The 24,691-nt window shown below is 36.1% G+C and overlaps 1 protein-coding gene across 4 annotated transcripts in view; it reads left to right on the top strand.

Annotated features, from left to right (window-relative positions):
* Positions 1-24,691, top strand: part of Cog4 (conserved oligomeric Golgi complex subunit 4) — a 321,056-nt gene that overhangs the window by 127,868 nt on the left and 168,497 nt on the right. For all 4 annotated transcript variants that reach the window (XM_090397413.1, XM_090397410.1, XM_090397412.1 and 1 more), the window contains one exon: positions 11,197-11,282. In XM_090397413.1, coding sequence (XP_090253539.1) covers positions 11,197-11,282 — 86 coding nt within the window. The remainder of the gene's footprint in view (positions 1-11,196; positions 11,283-24,691) is intronic.

Consider the following 24,691-nt stretch of genomic DNA (forward strand, 5'->3'; position numbering starts at 1 on the left):
CTTGAGGGTACATGGCAGGAATTTGATGATGATGAGAAACATATTTTTTAAAACTACAATTATTGGGCTAGTTATACAAATATAGGTGGAACCCATCCCTTGTGGCCCCTATAGATGAGCCACCATTGGTCTTACCATAATATTTTTACCCAAACAGATATTGCTAAAATTATCACTATTTACTGCTATGGTCATGGGAATCTCCATCTTGGCTGTGAGTCATTGTAAATCTGACTGGTATGTTGTGAAGGCTGTATGAATTAGCTCCATCAGATGTTGATTTATAAAGATTGCCCAATGCCTCAACTTCACAAACTCATTATAGAGTACAGTGATTCACAACAGTATGTTATGAGTTGCATGCTGGTTTTCTTTGCTTCAGGATATTTTATTTTTGGAACTTGCTTCCAGAACTCACTTGTAGACTGGTATTGATGGATCATCTTAAAACCCATGTCCTCCTGTAATTCTATTAGTTCCATTTCCACAGCAGATGATTCTGTAAGCAGAGGTTTGAGAATTGTAACAAACATCATTGATTGCATCAACTATGACTGGATTTACACAAATGGCAAAGCAGGGCTTCAGCTTCTACAAATCCTCAAACCTGTCTATGAAATTATCAATCAATCCTTGTAATTTATCTTTGCATTCTTCCAGTTTGTTGTCTTTTATTTCAATATTAGGGAAATCTGTTCACTCTCCTTTTGAGATTGGGAAAGAACTGAAGTATCTTGACAATATGTCTCTTTGAAAAACTCTTACTTTATTCCAAAAGCTGAAAATTGTTCTGAGTAAGATCAGAAACGGTCTTATCCTTCTCCTGGAGTGCCAAGTTGAAAGTTTGATTCACTATCAGTATTGAACATTAGATCTCGTATCATTCATTTTCCAGTTGAGGATAGAATTTTTTTTTCTTCAAGAAAAGTAATAATAGGTTCCAACAGATCCACCTACTTATGACATTGCTGGTTGACAGCCACTTCACAATGCAGTAGACAAAAACATCACCGAGTTTATCTTCAGGCTCCAATTCGTCAATAAAATTTTTGAACTCTCAGTGGATCTTCCTATTTAAGCATATAAAATTGACAATTTCAAGAGCAGATTTCATGACTTCGGCATACTCAAAGTATCTGGCTGACAGGTGTTCACAATGAATAATGCAATGAACTGGAAGAACTCCTGGAAAGTTGGGATCACTTTTCATAAGTGCAATTAATTCTGCATTTTTCCCCACCGTTGCAGGTGCTCCATCTGCTGCAACACCGATGAGTTTATCCAGTGGAATATCAGCATTTGTTAAGGTTCTGCCAAGTGCATTTTTAATGTCAACACCACATGATGTTTCTTTTAGTGCCACTAAGTCCAACATCTCTTCTTTCACAGTTACATCAGAGGAAACCTAACGAACAAATATTGTTAGTTGTGGGTTTTCTTGTATGTCTCTGTAAATTCATCTAGAGCTAAGCTGAATGAAAGGCAATTCTTTAAATCATTTTGCATTTTGCCTGCAACATCAGCACTGATCTGGGAAAATACAGATATGCCTCTATAGTGTGGCATGAAGCTGGTGTTAGTCACTAAAGTTTTGTGTTATTTGGATCTAACACTGCAACAACTTCAGTTATATTCTTCTTAACAAATTTTTCATCAGATATAACAAAATTAGCTTCAGTCATAGTTCATCTTCCTTACTGAACATGGTCAACAGTGTCTGCTGGCTATTTTATTGATGATTTTAAGGCAGTTAACTTGTTTATTCTGATTTAAGTGGATAATCAGACAAAAAAGTTTTTATGATTTGTTTCGTAGTGGTGTTTCAAGTTACTGGCTTTGTAATGACTGACACATTGCAGATAAGACACAAAGTTTGATCTCCTTTAATGGTGAATGCAAAATCTTCCTTACACTTTTGGTTAAAATTTCTGTTTTCATTTCACTTCTTACAATTTGATGAGGCCATCTTCCTTCACAAAATTTTCACAGACACTTCTAAAAATAATTAAAGTAAAAAGAAACAGTAAGTCCAACACATGCAATGCAACCAAACTCTAAAATGGCAAGTATCACACTAACACTCCACTAATTTCACTGCCCCAAGCACAGCCACACACACACACACACACCACAATCATGTGATCACAAGCCATGTTCACTAAACTAACATTGTCAGTACTAGCTTGTATAATTACTGATTCTCCAGCACAATTCCTTTGTAATCCTTGCCAATCTGAAATTTCTTTAATCCTTGAATCAAATCTAACATTAAAATTATCATTTAAATTCTTGAATATATTTACTCAAAATGAACATTAAACTTACATTTTAATCCAGTGGACTCTCACTTTACACCCAGTAAATAATTATATAGCTTCAAAATGTTTAATTTAATTTACATTTTATATTAATTTTGATGTGATGCAAAAAGGAGTTCAGCCAACATATTTTCACGAACCCCACATTATATGTCAAAGAGCTGCATGTGGCTTGCGATCTGTGCTTTGACCACCCCTGTTATGCATAAAACAATACAAAGGTATAACTGAGGAAATATTGTATTACTAGTTATTAATTAACTACATTATAAAAAAAAACTTTAATGATGGGTGATTAGAACAAGACTCTCCATCTCTTAGATAGCGAGAGGCAGTCATTCCGATTTAAGTTTGGACAGTGAAGTAAGGCTTTAGTACTTTCTTTCAATAAATGTTCCAATTTATAGTGACACAGATGAAGTAAGTGTTTCAGACCATAGGATATTTGTATCTGTGTCTGTATCTGCATGTTATGAGGCATTTGGGTTAAAGATATATTTGGTACTTTGTTAATTCTCTTAGAATTGTAACCATTAGATAAAAAGGTGTGGTGAATATGGTTAAGTTGGCTTTAATAATCTCTAATAAGAAGAGAGAGAGAGAGAGTAATGATTCTGTTAGCGAGTGTTTTAATAATACCTATTGTTAGGAGGGGGGGTAAATGTGGGCTTCTTACGGACAATCTAGATCTGCTAAAATATGTCTTCACAACCATAAAACAACTATTGGCAACTACTCTTCAAAACTGACTTCATTTAAATAAATACAGATGTGTGAAACTTCCCAGGATATGGGGAGCAGTTGTTTTAGGCGTTCTGCACAAGAACAACCTGAACAAAACAGCTGACTAGTACACATAAAGGGTGTCTTTCCTTGGATTTTATTCTCTAAGTCTAATCATTTTCACTCCCTTTGTATTGACTACATGCAAAATACATATCACATTTTTATTTTACTCCTGATATTGTCTCTGTGATCAAGGTAGAAGTCACTAAACCATAATTTAATTTCATTCCTCTGCACCATGTTCCACTTCACCACACTACACCACATGCACACACACACACTATTGTTGTAGCATTTATTTTAATTTTTATTTATATATCATTCTCATATACAAAAAAAAGTTGTAAGCCACATTAATATTAGTACTAATGGTTAGATGAGCTGCAAACTCTGTTCTAGAAAAAGTTAGCGATTGCTTGTGGAGGGGGTAACAGGAAAAATTCAGGTGAAAAAAATTCCCACCCGGTATCACAGCGCTTTTTGCTCATGTACTATGTTCTGGCTATTTTATGTGCAAAATACTTTTTACCCACAAAAAGAAGGCACATCCATTGGCTCACTGTTATCTCCCCCCCCCCCCCCAATTGCTAACTTTTATATAGAAGCTTTTGAGCAACATGCTCTAGATTCCTATACTTTAAAACCCAAAGTCCAGCTTAGATATGTTGACGATGTTTTCGTTATCTGGTCTCATGGCTGCCAGACATTAGATACTTTCCTCAGACACCTAAACGAACAACACAAACTCATAAAATTCACAGTTGAAATTGAAAGTCAGAATACACTTCCTTTTCTAGATACACTTGTTACACATCTTCCTTCTGGTAGTCTTTCCTTCACTATTTACCATAAACCTACACATACTGGCCAATATATACCCATAAACTCTTACCACCACCAAACACAAAAACTTGGTGTCATTAACACACTATAAAACAGGGCTTTCTAGTGAACAAGCTGTTAAACATGAATTAAAAGTTATCAGCAATACCTTCCTGAAAAATGGTACAGCAAAGCTACTATCAACAAAATTCTTCACAAGACTTCACTTAAAAATAAAAACAAATTAAATTGCAATAAACCTGCATGCCATTCCATACATTGAAGAGATATCAGACAAAATAAACAGAATACCACAGAAATACAACCTTAATGGCATCTTTAAACCACCTGCAAAATGAAAGAACTTATTCAATTCAACCATGGGTCCATTTCCTCTGCTGGCCCACCCTGGAGTATACCATATTCATTGAACCTATAATTTGTCCTGTATACAGGGTGTTCGGGATAAATTTGACAGTTTCGTAAGGAAAAAGAAAATCTTCTTTGTATCTATTAAATTTAATGAATTGACAAAAAAACATTACAGGCAGAGTTAATTACAATACTATCAACAAGATTTACTCAAAATAACCACCATTAGCATCGATCACAGCTTCAATTCTGCTTCGGAACCTCGAACAAGCTGATGCTACAGTCTCCCTGGGAAGGGCCGCAAAAACTGTTTTAATTTTATCCATTAACTGGGCTTTTGTATTACTGGAAGTGCGATTGGTGTCTTTTTCAACTGTGCCCCATACAAAATAATCCATGGGGTTAAGGTCTGGGGAGTTTGGAGGCCAAACATTTGGACTGGTGAAGTCGTAGAAATTTTCAGACAACCATTTTTGACTTTTCCCAGAGGTGTGGCAAGGGGCCGAATCCTGCTGCCATACATACGGCCTACCATTGGCTACCCTTGTTATCCAGGGCTTGACTACAGTTAGCAACTCCACGAACAAAGCCCGAATTCCAATGCCAGGGTTCTTCAACACCTGTTCCTGCAGATTTGCGAGGAATTCTGCTGTACGAACGCAATCAGATCGTCTGCTAGGGATCTTTCTTCTTGCTACATCCTCGTAGTCACCATTGCAAGTCTCTAGTTCATGCCTGATTGTTTTTACTGTATTCAGGGAGCATTGGGCAGCAGTCGTAATATCCTTATTTTGATGGCGGGCACGAATCATCATGATACAAGTTATTCTCTTCCATGATTCAGGTGGGTTCCAGCTATCCATCCTTTCTGACATCTTGTATATGAATGAAGAAGGGTCCAAACTTTTAAATGAAGAGAAGTGTGTGTTAATACATGTAACTTACGGAAAAATATAATTAATTATAAATATGTCAAATTTATCCCGAACACCCTGTAGGTGAAACAGGATGCACAATTCTTATCAGAAAAAAAGGAGCATAAATGGTACATTAAATTTAACAACTATGGTAAATCTCACCTTTCTGATCATGCCCTGAATACTCTGCATAAAATTGACTGGAAAGGCACCTGTTTGCATCACACCAAAACGTGGTATGAGCATAAATTTAAGGAGGCCTGTGAAATTCTTATGAACCATCCTAATCTTAACAATAATGGTAGTCTAAAAATCCCAAGAATATGGATGGCACATATTCTACCCACATAACCTTTTGGTCTAAGAGTTATTGGAAGTTTTTCCACTTGGTTATACTATAAATTAAAGATACCAAGAAATTATATGCTTGGTTTAATCCTTTATCCAAGTGTAAGCAAACAAAGTTTGAACCTGAATTATTTTCAGGACTGGGGCAACAGCAACTCATATATAGAAGCTAGTGACTTCACATCACTTGCCATAGTATTATCTCTGGATCTGGCTCCCACTGATGAGACCTCAATAAAGCTCAAAACTGGTCTAGATAGTGACCCTTCCCATAATGCATAGCATTATACGTGTCTGTAAGGATATGTGCTTTGCATTATGGGATACTAAGGCAAGTGATGTGAAGTCATTGGCCTCTATATACGAGTTGTCCCAGTCCTGAAAATACGTCAGGTGGAAACTTTGTTTGCTTACACTTGGATAAAAGATTAAACCAAGTATATAATTTCTTGGTATCTTTAATTTATGGTTTAAGAATTAAGTATAATTAGGACTGTAAGTAATCAGAGCCTCCATAGCTCAGTCAGTATAGACGAAGCTCTTTGGTTGGAAATACCTGGGTTCAATTCCCATCTTTGATGTGAGGAACCTTTATTTGATCTCTTTCGACTAAAGGTGGGTTAGCTGGTTTCATACGGAGGAAGAGGGTTTTCCCTCCTGGAAACTTGGGTTTTTTTGTCCTTCAGAACAGGCAAACCGGCCCCATGAACACACACAATGGATCTACAATCAAAAATGCATACTTAGAAGTCCCTCACTGTAGAGCACAACCTCAATCAGTCCTAAGAGGGACAGATGGAGAAAATTTGGGGAACCCCACATGACAAACAAACAAACTGTAAGTAATCTAGGATCTTAACTCTAATATAACAACACTCATGTTAAATTATGGATTAGGCCACCGCGTTTGCTATATTAAAACTATCTGTATGAATTTGTTCTCTTATGATGTTATTAATAGAATATAGATTTGATGTGATTTTTTTTCCACTAGAAGTCAGGCCAGTAGAATAGCAGTTGATCAAAGCATTGTCACTTTAGCATACTGTTTGAAATGTAATATAGCTTGTCTTTGTGTGTGTGTGTGTGTGTGTGTGTACTCCAGATGACCTTAATATAAAGGCAAAAATGTTGGGAAATTGAAGTAATCATTCCTAACACAGTTGTAGTCGCCATAATTTTACTAAAATAAAGGTAGGTTGTCTCTTCTTCTATTTGAAGGGAACTAGCATCATTATTAGCTGCTGCAGTTGCACATATTGCTCAGATAAGTCTTTGTTTTTGTTAATATTGGCAATATTGTTAAATATAATTGGTGTAATTTTCTTTAGTTTTGACTATATTGTTAAGTGTGTTGTTCTAGTTTTGGCTATTATTATGATATTATTTGAAAAGCATTCTATATTATGGCACCGATGCATATGAGAAAAATTGTGGCCAAGACATCAATGTTGAATGATTTTAATATGCGGAATTTAGTGCAATGTAGCATTTAATGTATTTATTGCCAAGAGTGAATAGTTTGTGGTATGAGAGCGAGAATGGAGAGAATGTTTGTCAGAAATGTTTTGTGAATAAATACAGTGGTGTTGCTGAATGAAGTGATTGATACTAAGGGTATGTAGCGGAAGCAGTGAATGATAGTGCATGAAATACAAATGAGAGTTTGAAGGAAGTGGACAAAAGTAATAATATGGTTGATGAGATGCCAGTGTGGAAAGCAATTGCATGTTTATGCAGACTCCTTCACAGGACAAAACATGAGCTTGAGCGACTGGAGAAACAATTGGCATGTGGTACATCAGGAGGGAGAAAGAAAGAGTGAATGGGAAAAAGCATAAACATGTGAGAAACTGGGAGAAAAGAGAAAGTATTGCATGGGGATTTCATGATAAGAGGTACACTTAATGAGAAAGTGATGAAATCATGTTTCCCAGGTTTTGAGATAAAGGATGTTAGTGAAGCTATAAGTTTGCAGAAGAAAGAAGTGAATGAGTTAATTGTTTTGGCAGCACAAATTATTTGAATGGTGAAAAATATGCAATGAGAGAGGATATGAAAGAGTTGTTGTAAGAAGCAAAAATGAAGCGTAAGAAAGTAAAAGTAAAAAAAAAAGAAAAAAAAACTTTATACGCACTTTTGATCTTTATATATATTTTACTTTTTAGAAGAATTGCCATGATTGTCAACAAGAAAATTGTGTAGTGGGAATGGTATGCAATTTATAGATATGTGGTGTGAATTTGATGGATGAAAGGACCTGTATATGCCTGATGGACTGCAGTCGAATGTTTTTGGAATTAGATGTTTGGAGAAAGTGCTGTTCAGTGAGAGTTCGGAAGTTCAAAACCAGAGAAACTAGAGATATTAGAAGGGAAGCAAATAAGCATGTGTCTAGCCATCCCTGGGACAAATGAGTGTGGGCGCAGGAATGACCGTGAGGAAATAATAACCCCTGCAAATGAGTATGAGTGTAGGAATGACTGTGAGTCACTCCTGGGATAGATGAGTATGAGTGAAGGAATGATTGTCAAGGGTTGGGTACAGTTTCCCAGGTTTTGAATCTGACTGGATAGGTATTGACAATATGTAAAGGTAACTGTGGGCCCGAGGAGATGATGAAATGCATGTAGATGAATACCTTAAGTATCAGAAATAAATAAAGGACAGAAGTTTTTGGCATTGGTCAGCTTTTGACTTGGCCAAAAATTATCGGCATAATCAAAACCTGGTTGTCAGAGAATGGTGTAGATACTGGAATAGGATGCAATAGATACTGTATTTTCAGAGAAGATAGAAGAAATAGGGCAGGAGGAGGGATATTATTAATGATAGCTGAAAAACTTCAAAAACAAAAATAGAAGTTTGGGAAGATTGTAGATTTGAGGGAAAATGGTTCATTTGAGGCTGATGTGAGATAGAGGCCAATAGGACAAAATATATTGTTGTTTGCTGGTACATACCTTGGGGTTCAGAAGAAAATGGGGATGTCATGCATTAGCAATTTAGCAATAAGTGCAGGTCAAACAATTATCATAGGAGACTTGAACTATGGAAACATAGATTGGAAGGAGGAAAGGGCACATGGCAAAATGGAGATGGAATTTATGCAGTTACTGAGGGATAATTGCCTGAAACAGCACATAATGGAGGGGGGGGGGCAGAGCATTGGATCTGGTGATAGTATCATGAGATCTATTTATAACTACAGTAGCAACTCTACATCCGGTCAGAGAAAGTAAAGTGCAGTCTTGTAATGGGAGGTTACTCAACATATGGAATTTTCAGTCAAGAAAGGATTTATGTGGAACTGCAAAACTGGTGAATATGACAAACTTAGAAGGCAACTTGAGAAGTGCCATGGCATAATAAGCTACATAGAACGAATGTCATTAGTGCATTGGAAGTAATCAGGTATTGCTTGAGCAAGGTAATATCAGACTGTGTACCTGGTGTCAGGAGGATAAACTGAGTAGGGATTAAGTAGATGAGTAGCAATATAAAGCAACAGCTGTAAAAAAAAGCATTGTGGAAGGAATATAAACAAAAAGATGATCAACATGCTCATAAGCAATATAAAGCACAAGCAAGAAGGGTAACAAGTATGGTAAGAAGGCTAAATCAGATTTTGAAAGAAAATTAACTAAGCAGGCCAAAATAAATCCAAAAGAGGTTTTTTTTTGCTATGTAGCAAGTAAGAGAAAGAATGATTATGGAAAGATAACTTTACTCAGTTCTGATGGTAGGAAAGTAAGAGAAGTAGAAGAAATAGTTCAGTTACTAAGTAATCACTTTGCAAGAGTATATCATTCAGGTGGTGATGACTTTGCAGTTACTGACGTGTCAGAGTCTGATGTGAGAATTGAAGTAGATAATCTGGAGGTACTCAATATGCTGAAAAATATCAATGTGAATACAGCAGTAGGCCTAGATGGTATGTCAGCTCGTGTGTTACAAGAATGTGCAAGTGAACTGGTGGTGCCTCTGCCAAAGTTGTTTAATCTAAGTTTCAGCTCTGGCAAAGGTCCAAGGGAGTGGAAAGAGAGTAAGACAGTTCCATTACATAAAGGTGATTGAAACTAAAATTCAGGAATAGGTGAAGAGGAATATGATACTCTGTAGTGGGCAGCATGGTTTTGTAAAAGGTAGGTTCTACCTAAAAATTTATTCACATTTTATAATAAGGTGACAGCAAAATTGTATAAAGAAAATGGCTATACAATGATATGCTGGACTTTGCAAAGGCATTTGAAAGAATACACATGGAAAATTATTACATAAGTTGAAGCAAATGGGAATGGATATGATGAGGATAGCTAATAGACAGATGGACATCAGAGAGTAGCATACAATGGAGTGGAATTAAGATGAATGAGGGTGACTAGTGGAGTCCCCCAAGAGGACTAAGACTGCAACTCTTTAATATGTACATTAGTGATATAGCAGAAGATTTGAGTGAGGGTTCAGTTGTTTGTTGGTGATGCAAAACCAGGGCAATAGTTGATAATGGTGATATAGATATCTTGCAGGATGATTTAAATAAATTGGCAGTGTGGGCAAAGGACAATGGTTATCAATTTAATGTTATAAAATATAAGTTAATACAATTTGGAATGAAAGGATTACATGCTTTGCATCATACTGATGGTACTAGATTATAAGAAATTGATGGAAAATCTGGTTGTGATGGTGTATAGAGATTTGAAATTCAGAGGACATATTGCAAGAGTTGGCAGAATAGCTCAGAGGATTACTTGGATGTTGGAGAACACATTGACAAGTAAATATTATCCTCTTTATTCATCTAAATGTGACTACTATGCACAGATTTGGTTACCTGCATTTCTAGGGTACCAGGAAATGGTGGAGAGAATTCAGAGACAAGTAATCAAGCAAGTGACAGGTCTGTGGAATGTCCCCTACGAGGATAGATTTGAGGTGTGTGGGTTGCAGATTTTAGCCAAGAGCCGGAGAAGAGAATATAATAGAAAGTTACTAAAGGGATTCTATAAGATTGACACAAAAGAAAGTTTCAATTCATGAGGAGTAGGGAGAAATGAGTGGATTGGAGAGTGGTGAATGAGTGCCAGATGTGGTTGTGAGTGCTCCAACAGCGAATAAGTTTAAGAAAATGCATGGTAGGTATTATGTTAATGGATAGTGTAGGTCTCCCATGATGAGTCTTATGACTCTGTGAAGTACCTGTATAAATAATAATAATATCGTTCCTCTTTCTATGTAAATTTGAAAACATTTTTGGAATTTGTTTTCTGAAGTTCTTACAGTGCGATAACAGACTAATTTTGAATTTTATTTGTTTTTCTGGCCAAAATTTTTGTAAATGACACTTTGTCATAGCTATAGGTATCGATGTCCTGACAAAAATATTGTCTGTTTACCAAAGGCATGAGCATAATTACTTCAAATAGGAAACATTTTTACAATGCCTTCTCTATATTATTCCTCTATCTAGAATTTTCAGATTATTAAAGAGAGAGAGAGAGAGAGAGAGAGAGAGAGAAGAGGTCTGAATTCAGCTAATATTTTTTTACATTTATTTATTATATTATGTATTTATATATATTATATTATATTATTTATTTCTTTATCTTTATTTTCTATATGTTTTTCAGGCTATTAGTATGGATATAATTGAAGATAGCTCTTCTACTTCAAGTATGCTGGATGATGTGTTTTTCATTATTAAGAAATGTGTGAGGTGAGTTTTTAAATTTCACTTTGACTACAGTAATAATTTAATGATAGTGATTTAATGAGGCTTACACGGTGATCAGAATACATTTTTGGAAAATTATGGAGACAACTACCATGTTTAAGTAAAACTTTAGTTTAATATAAACCAAAATCAACACTCGACGTTTCGACCTTTATATCAAGGTCATCTTCTGGAGCATATACACTATATACAGAGAAACAAGCTGCACTACAATCTACATGGTTTGCTAAAGTTACTGACCAACCATTACAACAATTATTGGCCTGACCTCTGGTGAAAAAAAAAAAAAAACCTTACTACATCAACGTTAGAGTCCTCTTATTATTATTATCTATCGGTTGTAAAATTACATTGGGCTGAGAAGCAACATGTTTATACATATAAATTCCAACCAGTTAGTATGGAATGGTTTCCAATACTGGCTGATGGTTGCCTAGAGTCCTGGAGTATGCTAGATACTAAATATTAAGTGGGCTGAATATGTGCCATCCAGATTCTTGGAATTTTCATGCCACCATTATTGTTGATATTTGAGTGGTTTATCAGAATTTCGCAGGCTTCCTTAAATTTTTTTTCATACCAGGTTTTTGTATGGTGTAAAGAGTGGGTACTTTTCCAGTCAATTTGGTGTAAGGTGTTGAGAGCATGATCTGAGAAGTCTGCTTCACCAAAATTGTTATATTTAATGTGTTGTTCTTTCTTACGTATAGGGATTGTATGTCCAGTTTCACCAATGTATGGTAAGTTACAGGTGCAGTGAATGCAATAAACTCCAAGATGTGCCAATGGGAGGAGATGATCCTTAGAGGAGTTGAATATGTTTTTAAGTTTTATAGGTGGTTTAAAGGTGGCATTGAGATTATAATGGTGTAGGATTCTGTTGATTTTTTCTGATAACCCTTTAATGTATGGAATGGCTATGGTTTTACTGTAATCTAGATTCTTTTTTTGATGATGTTTTATGAATAACTTTGTTAATAGTATTTTTGTTATAGCTATTATTTATAAATGTGTTGCTGATGATATTTAGTTCTTGTTTAAGAGCTTGCTGGTTAGAGCAAATTGTTATAGCTCTGTTTTTAAGGTTGTTAACGAATCCATATTTTTGTGATGGGTGGTGGTGGTATGAATTAGCATGTATGTCTTGGCCAGTGTGTGTCGGTTTGTGGTAGACCGTGAAGGATAGACTGCCTGTAGGAAGACGTGTGACCAGTGTATCCAGGAACGGGAGTGAGTTCTGATTTTCGGTTTCTATAGTAAATTGTATGCGTTCATGTTGTTTGTTCAGGTGGCTAAGGAATGTGTTTGTCACCCATGTGGCCAGATAACGAACACATCATCAAAATATCTAAGCCACACTGTAGGTTTTAGAGTGAAGGAATCGAGAGCACTTTGCTCAAAAGCCTCCATATAGAAGTTAGCAATTGGGGGGATAGTGGTGAGCCCATGGCCGTACCTTCTTTTTATAGGTAAAATTTATTTTGCCACACGAAGTAACCAGGACGTGGTACGTGGACAAAGAGAGCTGTAACAGCGGGTGGAAGTTTGTTCCATAGGAGAAAAATTGTGTCATTGATTGGGACATTTGTGAAAAGGGCTGAAGCGTCGAAACTGACTAATAAGTGTTATGTTTTTAATTTTGTTTATAAAATGTTGTGTGTTCTTTATATAGGAGGGGGAATGACCTACCAACTCCTTGAGTGTTGATGCTAATTTCTTGGCTAGGTGGTAATTAGGGCTATCTGTTCCTTCCAAATTGATCGAAGCGGCACGTTTTGTTTGTGTACTTTCGGAACACCATATATTCTGGGAGAGCAGGGGTAATGGGGTATAAGTTTTTTAACCATGTCTGATGGCCAAGAAGTGATGGACTTAAGTAATTTCTCAGTTTTTTTCTTTATTCTGTTAGTTGGGTTATAGTTTACTAGCTGATAGGTGCTGTTATTGGAGACTAGTCGATTCATCTGATGGATGGATGTTGACCTGTCAAGGACGACAGTGGCATTGCCTTTATCCGATTTTGTTATAATTATGTCTTGATTAGCTTTCGATGTCTTGATTAGCTTTCGATGACTTGATTGCTGCTAGTTCCATTTTTGTAAGATTATTATGCATGGTTCTCTTTCCAAAAATGTGTTTAATGATAGTATTTAATAAATAAATATCCCCGAAGTTACACACACATGCAAACCGCACACACACACATACAAAATGGTAGTGAATGGACATACCTGTGATGGCTTCTCTTTTTTTAGCCCGATTTTGTTTAGTATCAAGGAGGAAAACTTTATGTATCAAGTATTGATTGCTTGTACAATGTTCTTTCTAACAGTGAGGAATGATTTTTTATTCTTCCCTTTTTGGTCTCTAAATATGACTGGTGAGACTGTATCCATTGTTAAGCTGCCCATAAAGACAACATCCCTCTCACCATAGGATTAGCTTCTATGGCAATGGCCATCGCTTCCCCCCCCCCTCTCCCCTACACACGCACACACTGTTGCCTCTGGGAAGAACATAGGTCACAAAGAACAGTCTTTTGAAGGTCAAATCATTGAAAGTGTCACTTTTAAGAATACGCTTCAATTTTGAATGATTTAAAAAAGAATGTACTAACTGCTGTGAGTGAAGTAATCAACAAAAGTATTCAACAAAGTGAAAAATGAAAAAAGCATTCAAGGAATAATCCACCATAACAAAATAGGCACAGGCTAATTTGGATCAAGCAACTCTGCTATATTTACAAGCTGTTAAAAACAATAAAAATGAACATGAAGTGGGTAACAGAATTTGCTTTAAATTAATTGTCAAACTGGCAGCTCATTAAACAGGAAAGAAACTAAAAACATCAAAAAAGATAAAATAGATCCGAGAAAAATCAAAATCGGAATCACAAAAATTGAAAGTATTAATAATGGAGGAGTGTTAATTGAAACTAATGAAAAGACAGATATTGACTTACTGCATAATGAAATTTCTAAGGAATGGAAAGATATGTTAGTAGCAAATCCCAGTAAGAAATATCTTCCAAGGATAATTATATGTGATGTTCCTAGTGAAATTGATATGGGACAATGTTGGCTCAGTATGCTTACTGAATTAAGAGCTCTTCATTGGGGACACTAAGATTACACACAAAATTAACATGACAAATAAAAAAAAAAAATTAGCAAGAGGGACTTAATTATTGAAGTTGATCCAATTTTGAGAATAAAATTGCTGAAAACAAATGTTAAAATGTTGTGGAGAATTTGCCATTGCACAGACTATGTTAGTGTTCTGAGGTGCTTTAACTGCAATAAGTTCCACCATCATACATGAGACTGTAGGGGAAAAACCACTTGTCCGTTCTGCTCTAAGGAACAAAAGCTTCAAGAGTGCCCATGAAATGAGTCCAAGATGAACTGTATAAACTGCCAAAATCATAATAAGCATGCCAAAACCAAAAACGACTGCAAACACTTGGCACTAAGCAAAGACTGCTTGTCATTTACCTATTACTACAAACAGCTCAAAATTCAAAACATTGATTATGGAAAGCAATAATAAAGTTAGCAGAAACAGCAATACTTCCCTGGCATGGCTTCAAATAAATCTTTGGTGCTCTATCAAGGCTAATAGATAGCATTAATACAAGAACCTTAACGTCATCAACAAAATATTTTGTTGTTGATATTTCCAACTAATTTTAAAGTATTTACCAAAGGATTCGAAAGAAAGCAAGCTGCAATACTTGTGGTCAACCCTGAAGTCAAGGCAATATTAATTTCTCAGTATGGCAATGTGGACATGGTACTTATAGAAATTATGTACAGCAGTATCAAAATTTTTGCTGCAAATGTGTATCTAAACTATCATAGTGACATAAAATACAACTTAGTAAAATTGAGCAACATCATGGATTTTATTATCAATCATGGCTTAATCCTAGCAATTGATAGCAGTGCCCATTCTGTTTTTTGCTTTAACAAGAGCACGAACAATAGTAGTTCAAATCTGGAAGAGTTTTTAGCATCAAGTTCCATACACATACTAAACGGCACCAATAATATCCCATCATTTGAAAATATCAGAGAAAGCGCTTCATTGACAATAAACCTGACAATGGAAAATTATGCTATTTTATCCTGAATAGAGATGTGGGGAAGAAGAAAGTTGTTCTGATCATCACATATTAAGTTTCATCATTAACAACAAAAATTTAAGTGGAATACAGGTCAAACCAGTGCAGTAACATTAAGTACATCGTGAAGGAAGCATTTGCAAAAGCATTGAAAGCAGAATTTGCAAGCCTAATCTCAGAGTATCAATTGTCACCAGCAAACAACAGCTTAAACTAGACAAGAACTTAGCCATCTGGGCATCAGCACAAACAAATATAGATGTCTTTTTTTCTGAACTTTCATCATCTCTAAAAAAATCCTGTGACTAAACACTCAGAATACCCAAGAAGCTAAAGATCAATAGCAAAAAAGTAACACATTGTGGAATGATGAACTAACAGTCTTAAGAAAAGTCATTGATGCACTCAGATGACTCTATCAAAGAACCTACAACAATCAAGATTTAAGGCAGAGTAGACGACAGAATTATTATAAAGCCAAATAAAGCTATCAATCGAAAGTTACAAATGTGAAAACAAAATCATGAAAATAATTTTGCACTGTGTCAACTTCATTGAATCCTTGAAACTGTATATATAAATTAGCAGCAAGCAAAAATAAAATAACATCCATATCAACTTTTAAAAAAACAGATGGCTCTTACACTAGAAACTTAGCAGAAACCATAGTTATTATGATAAACAAGTTTATCCTGATGACACCCAATCAACAGATGAGGAAATTCACAAAATATGCAGACAATGAATGGAAACAGATATAGATACTCCTAATGACAATTTATTTATGTCTAATGAAATTAAATCAATATTAAGATCAATAGATCCAGGAAAAATCCCTGGAGATGACAGGATATCTAGTGAAATACTCCTAAAAATGTTTCTCAAATTACCTGAATTTATCAACAAATGCCTCAAGAAAAGACAATTTTCCTTATTATGGAAACACTCTAAAATGATACTGATAATCAAACAAGGAAAAGAGGTATCTCATGAAATTAGCAAATACAGGCCAATTAGTCTCATAAATGTCACTGGTAATGTACTAGAAAAACTAATAAACTGAATAATGTGCTTTGTCTATTCAAGAGACCCATTAAACAGCACTCAGTATGCATTTAGACCTCATTCAAATACTGTAGACTATATTATGGAGATTAAAAAAGTTCACATGAGACAGTCTACAACAAAAAAAATGACTACTATTGATCTCAATCAATGTGCAAGGTGTCTTTGATGCTGCTTGGTAGCTAGCCATAATTACTCAATTAAGATATTTCAAAAAAACCTACTCTATCTTACAAAAACTTATTTCACAGACAGAAGAGCAACTATAATGAAAGAAGCCAAATGAGACTGCCAACAAGGTCCTTGCTCTGGACCAGGTTTCTGAAACGTCAGTTGAGACTCTGTCACAGCTGAAACCCAAGTCATAACATTTTCTGATGATTTGATGGTAGTGATTCAGTTACATGACTAAGGACACTTTGAAGTAATGGCCAATGAAGAACTTATTAAAATTGTGCACCAGGCTCATGAGAAGAAAGTTACTTTCAATAGCACCAAGGCTAAGTGCTCCTGATTTCATGTAAACAATCGAAACAGCCTATAACAGTCTTCATAAATGGAGAAGTTCTAGAGGTAGCCAGTGAATTAATACTACAGTTAACAATAGACAACAAATTTAGCTTCAATAATCACATCTCATATGTTGCCTGAAAAAAGCTTACAAATTGTAAATTTTCTAGCTTAGTCGGTAAGGATAAACTGGGGATTAGCCAATGAGCACTAAAAGCATCCAGTATGACTTGTTATTAGGTAATTACTTTCTTTCACAACTGAAACCAAAGTCAAAATCATAGCATTATATACCAGAGCTATACTACCATTGATACTGTATGCTGCACCTGCTTGGAAGATGCACTAAAATCTAAGAAAAACCAACAAACGTTAACCAGAGTTCAGTGCCTTATACCCACATGAATAATTAAAGGATACTGGACAATATCTTTCAAGACAGGTTGTGTTATTGCTGATCTAACACCAATCTGCCTGAAGATTCTAGAGTTCTGTATTACATGTGAAGTCACTTCTGGAAGATATAATGGAAATGCCTACATTGCTCCAAACCACTATGAACTTCCACTTCACTACACCCAGTGAAGAAAACATATATCAAAGAGAAGTTAATGTTGGTTGCTCCCTCATAGTATATTAGAGACAGTCCATTATGCTGTTTTAGACTGTATTCCCCTCTGTTCAGATAATGAAGCAGAACAATTTGTTATAGTTTATTTACTCACATATCTCCAGGAATTAGAACTCAGCACCCTCATTAAAAGAGAGCAAAAATTTAGTGATAGTAGAAGCACTATTGATGGCATAAAAAACCAGAGCAACCACCTAGCACTAATAGAGCAGACATGAAATCTGATAAGGAATCTCACTCTAGAAGGATTGGAAATTAAGTTCTGTTGGGTGAGGATGCATACTGGGGTAACAGGAAATGAGAGAGCCAATCAGCTGGTTAAAGAAGTGGCTGTAAACAAATGATTAGAAAAGAGATTATCAAAAGTACCCAAAATCAACTGTAAAAACACTGCCAGAAAAAATAAGTTAAGTTTGTGTGAAGAAGAATGGAAAACATCTAAAAATAGATCGACAACAAAAGAATTTGTACCAAAGTATCAGAAGCAGACTCTGGCTGAAAATAGACTATATCTCTCCAGGTTTAACCACACTACTAATGGAACATCAAAAATTAAGACTATCCAAATAGATTCCATCTGGAATCATCATTTTACATCTGTTGTCCACACCTTCAACAGACTGTCAATCACTTGTTCTGTGACGGTGAGCTACTGGACTTCATTCAGATGCCCCTAATATAACACATCATCACTTCAGGAAATGAATGGCTAGTGTTAAAACAGAGACTTATCCAAAAGCATTACTCAAAAATTACTCAAAATTAAATAATTTTGAGTAATGGAGCATGTAGGAAATAAATTGCCTCCTGGTAGGGTCACTATTGGGAGGAAACCACACACACACACACACACACACACACACATGCATGCACATATCTGATGTGCATGAAAAGTTGCAAGACCTATAGCACATCATGTATATGGGCAAGAGGATAAGAAGAAAGAGGAGTCTGTTTATGTGTTTTTTTGAATGTCTAAAGGTCTTTGGGGAAGACAGTGTGTGTGTGTGTGTGTGTGTGTGTGTGTGTGTGTGTGTGTGTGTGTGTGTGTGTGTGTGTGAGATTATTCCAAAGAAGTAGACAAAATGAAAGAGGAAGAAGAGAAGTTAGTTTGGCAAGTTTGGAGCTAGACTGTTAATGGATGTTGACTAGTAACTGTTTCTTCCAGTTTGGAAGAAAAAAGAGGAAGGATAGTGTGGCCATTTCAGTAGAGCATTATCCAGATCTGCAAACTTACAAGTTTGCTATACCCACAAACAGATGGAACCCAGTCGTCTGTCTGAACATGGTCTTTACTGTTCCTCCTTCATACTTGCTCTCTCTCCCTAGGCAAACTGATAGAGTAAGTGACAGCAAGATTTATCACTAGCTGATTGGGGAAGCTTCTGGATTTGTTACTGTCAGGTTTAGTCCATGCTATCTAACATCCAACCTATGGAATCATTTTGGTGTTATACTCTCAAACTTGTGTGTGTGTGTGGGGGGGATCTTTATAGGGTGATTGGCATGTTTTTGTTGGGTAGGGGAGAGGAACAGATGACTGAGCCCTTGTTCTGAAGACCAAACATGACAGCAAGCTACTTCAGGCCTGCAACAAGCAAGGTGATAGTGTTTCACCAGATGATGGGCTAGTTACTTTCCCTAGTGGAGACACCGACTAGATGATGGTCTAGTTGGTGTCTCCACTAGGGAAAGTATGCTTTTACTGTGGCGGTAATTGCTGAGTATGCCAGAGCCCTGTTTGTGGAAACAGGCTGCACCATGGGAAGGTGGAGGTTGACTTGACTGTGAGAGGCTACATATTAGATATTGACAATCCTTTTATAGTCCTCTGGATGATGTACCACCCAAAAATTATTATTGATAGAAAACAAATGAATACTAGTCTTCTAAAAGAAAAAAAAAACTATTTTTTTCATTGTATGAGCATTTTAAAAGGGAACTAAAGTTATGTCATTATCTTAAGAAATTAATTGTTATTATGATTATTTTACTATTATTTTGTTTCAAGCTAATTATATTCTTGTTATGTTCCCCCCCCCCCCCCCCCCCCACACACACACATTTATTCCCACATATTTTCAGTGCATTCATTGCATTACATTGTGTGCCATGCACATTATATATTTTTGTATATTGTATATGTTTATTGTTTTTATTCCTAATGATATTGGCTGAGTCAGTGTACTGTTTAACTTAATTGAATATACTGGTATTTTACTGTGCATGTCACATTTTTTGGGGGATTCCTTTAATATAAAAAAAGATTCATATGTAACCATTGTATAATGTTCTTGCTTCTTAAGAAGATACTTTTTATGTGAATACTATTTACTAAAGGTTGTAAACCTTTAGTACTATACTAATATAGTATAGTACTATATTAATATAGTAATATAGTACTAATATATTAGTATATTAGTACATAATATACATAATATTAGTGTATACTAATATACATGGTACTAATATACTAGAGGTTGTAAACCTCTAGTATATTAGTACTATGGTTGAGTTAAGGATTATATGTTCTGGAAACCTAAGCTAACCTTGGCCAGCCTGGTTGGCCTAGAGGTTAGTGTATCTGCTCTCCAGCCAAAAGGCTGCGGGATCGAATCCTGCTGTGGGCATGGATGTTTGTGATCGTCTGTGAAAATACTAGTGGTGGTCGATGGTAGATGCATTGGTGTAGATGATGAAGGTAGTTGTGGTTGGTGGATACGGAGAGTTGTAGAGTAGGTGCCCTCCCTCGATGAGTCTTTGGACTCCCTGGGGGTGTTATGTAATAATAATATTTCTGGATTCCAGAAAACAAGGTGGTGGTGGTCTCATTCCAGGCATTGAAATTCATCTAAATATATAGACATCTGCAAATATCCATGCCCATGGTGAGATTTGAACCTGCAGTCTTCTGTATATGTTATCCACTAAACCAACCAGACTGGCTAACATTAATGCTACAATAACAATGAATCTGAAGGCTGAAATTTACAGTACCGTTAGCATTAGCACTAGTGAAATTTTCAACAGTATAATAATTATCGAATGGTTAATTCTGTTAATCTCTTTGCTGTGGATTAATGCTATGCTGTTGATGATTACTCTTTCCTTGATCTCGATATCAGATGCCAAGCATTAAGACTCATGACCCTCCCACCACACACACACACACACACATTGCATATAAAAAATCAAGGGTTTTTTCATCTTCGGTATTTGAATATAATCAATAGCAGTTTGTATCAGGAAAATTACTGCAAATTAACGACCACAGTTGCCTAAAAGAATTCCTAACTGGTCTTTTCTAATGCTTGGAGATAGTAATGTTTAGAAATATTTTAGCAGAGATGCAGAATAGCAAGATATAACTCGTTATGCTTTCTCCCCCCCCCCCTCCTCTTCCTTATTACACATATTTTAGCATTACAATGCAGTAAAGTGTGTGCATATATATATCACTTAGCAGTATCCACAGTTCTGTTTGCCTACAAAGTAGTTAAGCCTTGTTTTGAAAAATACACATCATATAAAATCTGATTTTATATATATATATATATATAGCAGATATGATACTACTGAATTTTATTAGAATATCCTAATGAAAATTGTCACACTGTTTTGAAAGTTCTTTTACAATTGGTACTTGTTTTTCGGTGTTCATTGTATGTGCTTCAACTATGGTCAACCCTAACAGTAAAAACCTCACTGAAATTTATATAGAAATCTCAAATTTCACAATTAATTCATTATTAATTTACTTATAGTTAGAAATATCTAACAGATAACCTTCATTTTAATTTTACTGCTATTTGAATACTGCATCAACACAGAATGTTTTTAATGATAAGTCCACTTATGACTCTCATCTTCTTCTTCTTCTTCTCTGTTGCTTTCATTTTTTTCCCTATACATTCCTTGAGGGATGTACAGGAAAAAATCATAATTCATACTTATTAGGACTGGTGTCGAGGCTAGCTGGTGAAAGGACGTACTGTCGGAGAGCTCCTGAAAGATTTGTGATTTTTGTTGATTTATTAATATTTTGTTAGATTTAATTGTGTAATTTTAGTATATTATTGTAGTTTTATTAGTGTAGTTAGTGTACTAAAGTGTTTTATAACATAATCTATGTCGGGAAGTCGCCGCTAGAGGGATTCGTAGTGTGTAGTGTTCGTGAAAGCTCCTGATAAGATAAGCGTTATTTTCAGTTATCGTTGATAAATTTACTTTAATATTGCGTAGTTTTGTTTGCCTTGCGTATCTTAGTGCGTCTGTTTGTGTTTTTGGTGTTTATAATTTATAATTTGATAAAATATGTTACTAGTAAGTATGGCTCCAGTACGAAGGAAAATGATGGCCAGTAATCATGGTTCGCCATCTTCATTCAAGAACGGTAATGTAAAGGAGATGATTTAGTGTACTATCTGCAAAATGTACGCTTTGCGGAATGCGGTCAGAGTGTGGTTAGATGATAATAAAGGAGTGAATGTGTGTAGAAAATGTAGGGAGAATGAGGAATTGAAGTGTATTTCGGATCGTGAATGTGATATTTTTGTCAAACTTCAGAATGAAGAAAATAGGGATATGACAAGAAACAGCGAGGTTGTACCAGAGAATTGTGAGAGTGTGAATGATAGTATTAATGGTTTTACAGAGAATAAAAAAGACGAGATAGATGCAATGAGTGAGATCGCGTTGTTGAATGGTGCGATGCAAAGGGCAAAACAGCAGCTAGAGCATATGAGCAAAAGTCAACTGAATGAACCAGCCAATAATAAAAAGTATGACAGGAAAAATAGGCATATGAGTGAGAACATGAACAAAATGAAGGATAGAGTGCTGTATGGAGACTCGTTAGTACGAGGTGTGTTAGTAGAGGATTTGACAAAATCGTACCAACCTGGTGCGACCATAAAGGATGTAACTGAGTCTATTAGAGAGCAAAAGGAAAGGATGAAAGAAATGATTGTTGTGGCAGGTACGAATGATTTGAAAGGAGATAAAATGGAAACGATAGAAGACCTGAATGAATTGTTTGAGGTAGCAAAAGAAAAGAGTGAGAGAGTTAGGATGATTAGCCTTTTGCTGCGGTATGACAGTGAAGTGTTTAAAAGGAGGGCCATAATTGCAAATGATTTTATGCGTGGGTTATGTATGACGAGTGGTATGGAATTTGTGGACGTGTGGAGTGAGTTCGATGGGCGAAGGGATCTATATAAGATGGATGGCTTGCATTTGAATGGATTCGGTGTAAGGAGACTTGAAAAAGTGTTGCTGAATGTAATGGATGTGCAAAATGAGGGAAACTAGATTTATTAAGGGGGGGGGAGTAGATATACAGGCCTTAGGGAGGCAGTTGAATGTATGAATGAATATAATATGCCCGAGCGAATAAGGACAACAAATCAGAGTGGGATAGTTAATATAAGGCATCAAGGTAGGGTTGGGGCTAATGGCGGTCTTAAATTCATATACACTAATGCTAGGAGTATTAGGAACAAGAAGGAAGAGTTTTTGGCCATGGTTGGCACTTCCAGACCACAGGTTATTGGTATTAGTGAATCATGGCTGACTGTAGATGATATAGCTAGTGGGATTGAATGTGATGGGTATAGTGTGTTCAGGAATGACAGGGAGAATAAAATGGGGGGAAGAGTATTGTTGATGATAGCTAATGAGCTACAGCCAAGGAGAATAGAAGTTGAATTGCAGGATAGAGAAATGAGCACATTTGAGGCCATTTGGTGTGAGATTGTGGCCAGCAGAACTAAATATACAATTGGGTACTGCTAAAGACCAAGTGATGGAAAAGATGGTGGTGACAGTATGCACAAGCAAATAGAAGAAATGAGTGGAAGGAGGGTAATTATTATGGGAGATTTCAACTATGGTCGCATTGATTGGAGTGAGGTGAGGACACACGGGAGGAAGGAATTGGAGTTTATGCGGTTATTAAGGGATAACTATCTGCGACTGGATAACTGCGACTGGACAGCATGTAATGGAAAATACTAGGGGTCAGAGAGTGCTTGACCTACTAATTACATCTGAGGAATTGGCTGTGACAAATATGACCACATTGCCACCAACTGGTGAGAGTGATCATAGGGTCTTGACTTGGGAGGTGGCTAAAGGTGTGGAATTTTCAATTAAGACAGGGTACATGTGGAAATATCGGGCTGGAAAGTATGACAATCTTAGGAGTTTGATTGGTTCAGTGCCATGGCATGTACAACTGCAAGGACTAGAAGTTGATAGTGCATGGGAGGCAGTTAAGATGTGTTTGCATGAAGCAATGGCTGACTGTATACCTAGAGTCCGAATAATAAATCAAGTAGGGATTAAATGGATGAATAACACCATTAAGCTTGAGCTGCAAAAAAAGAAACAACTGTGGAGGGAATTTAAGGAGAAAGGTGACTGGCAGGCACATGAACGGTATAAAGTGCAGGCCAGAAGGGTAACGAGTGTGGTAAGAAAAGCAAAAAAGGATTACGAAAGAACATTGGCCATGCAGGCTAAAGAGAATCCTAAATAGTTTTTTAGATATGTAGCAAGTAAAAGGAAAAATGTACATGGCAGAATGATTTTAAAGAATGCTGACGGTAGGAAGGTAACCGAATCAGTTGATATAGTTGAGTTACTGAGTGAGCACTTTGCAAGTATATATCATCCAGGTAGTGACATTGCAGAAACGAATAAACCAGTAAATTATACGAGAATTGTGGTGAATGAAGTGGAGGTGAGTAGTCTATTGCATAACCTGAATGTCAATACATCCGTGGGATTGGATGGTATATCAGCTCGTGTCGTACGAGAAGCAGCTAAAGAATTGTCAGTACCCTTGACCATTTTGTTTAATATGAGTCTCGGGTCTGGGTTAGTCCCGAGGGGGTCGAAAGAGGGTAAAATAGTTCCACTGCATAAAGGTGGTTCCAAGACTGCTGTTGTAAATTACCGACCGATTAGCATATCAAGAATCATTGTCAAGGTCTTAGAGAAATTAGTCAAGAAAAGAATACAGGATTGGATAGATGAAAATGGGATATTGTATGGGGGACA

Source organism: Typopeltis vanoorti, chromosome 9 (genome assembly GCF_054136105.1).
Source record: "Typopeltis vanoorti isolate ZY-2024b chromosome 9, IOZ_Tvanoo_1.0, whole genome shotgun sequence".
Taxonomy (NCBI): domain Eukaryota; kingdom Metazoa; phylum Arthropoda; class Arachnida; order Uropygi; family Thelyphonidae; genus Typopeltis; species Typopeltis vanoorti.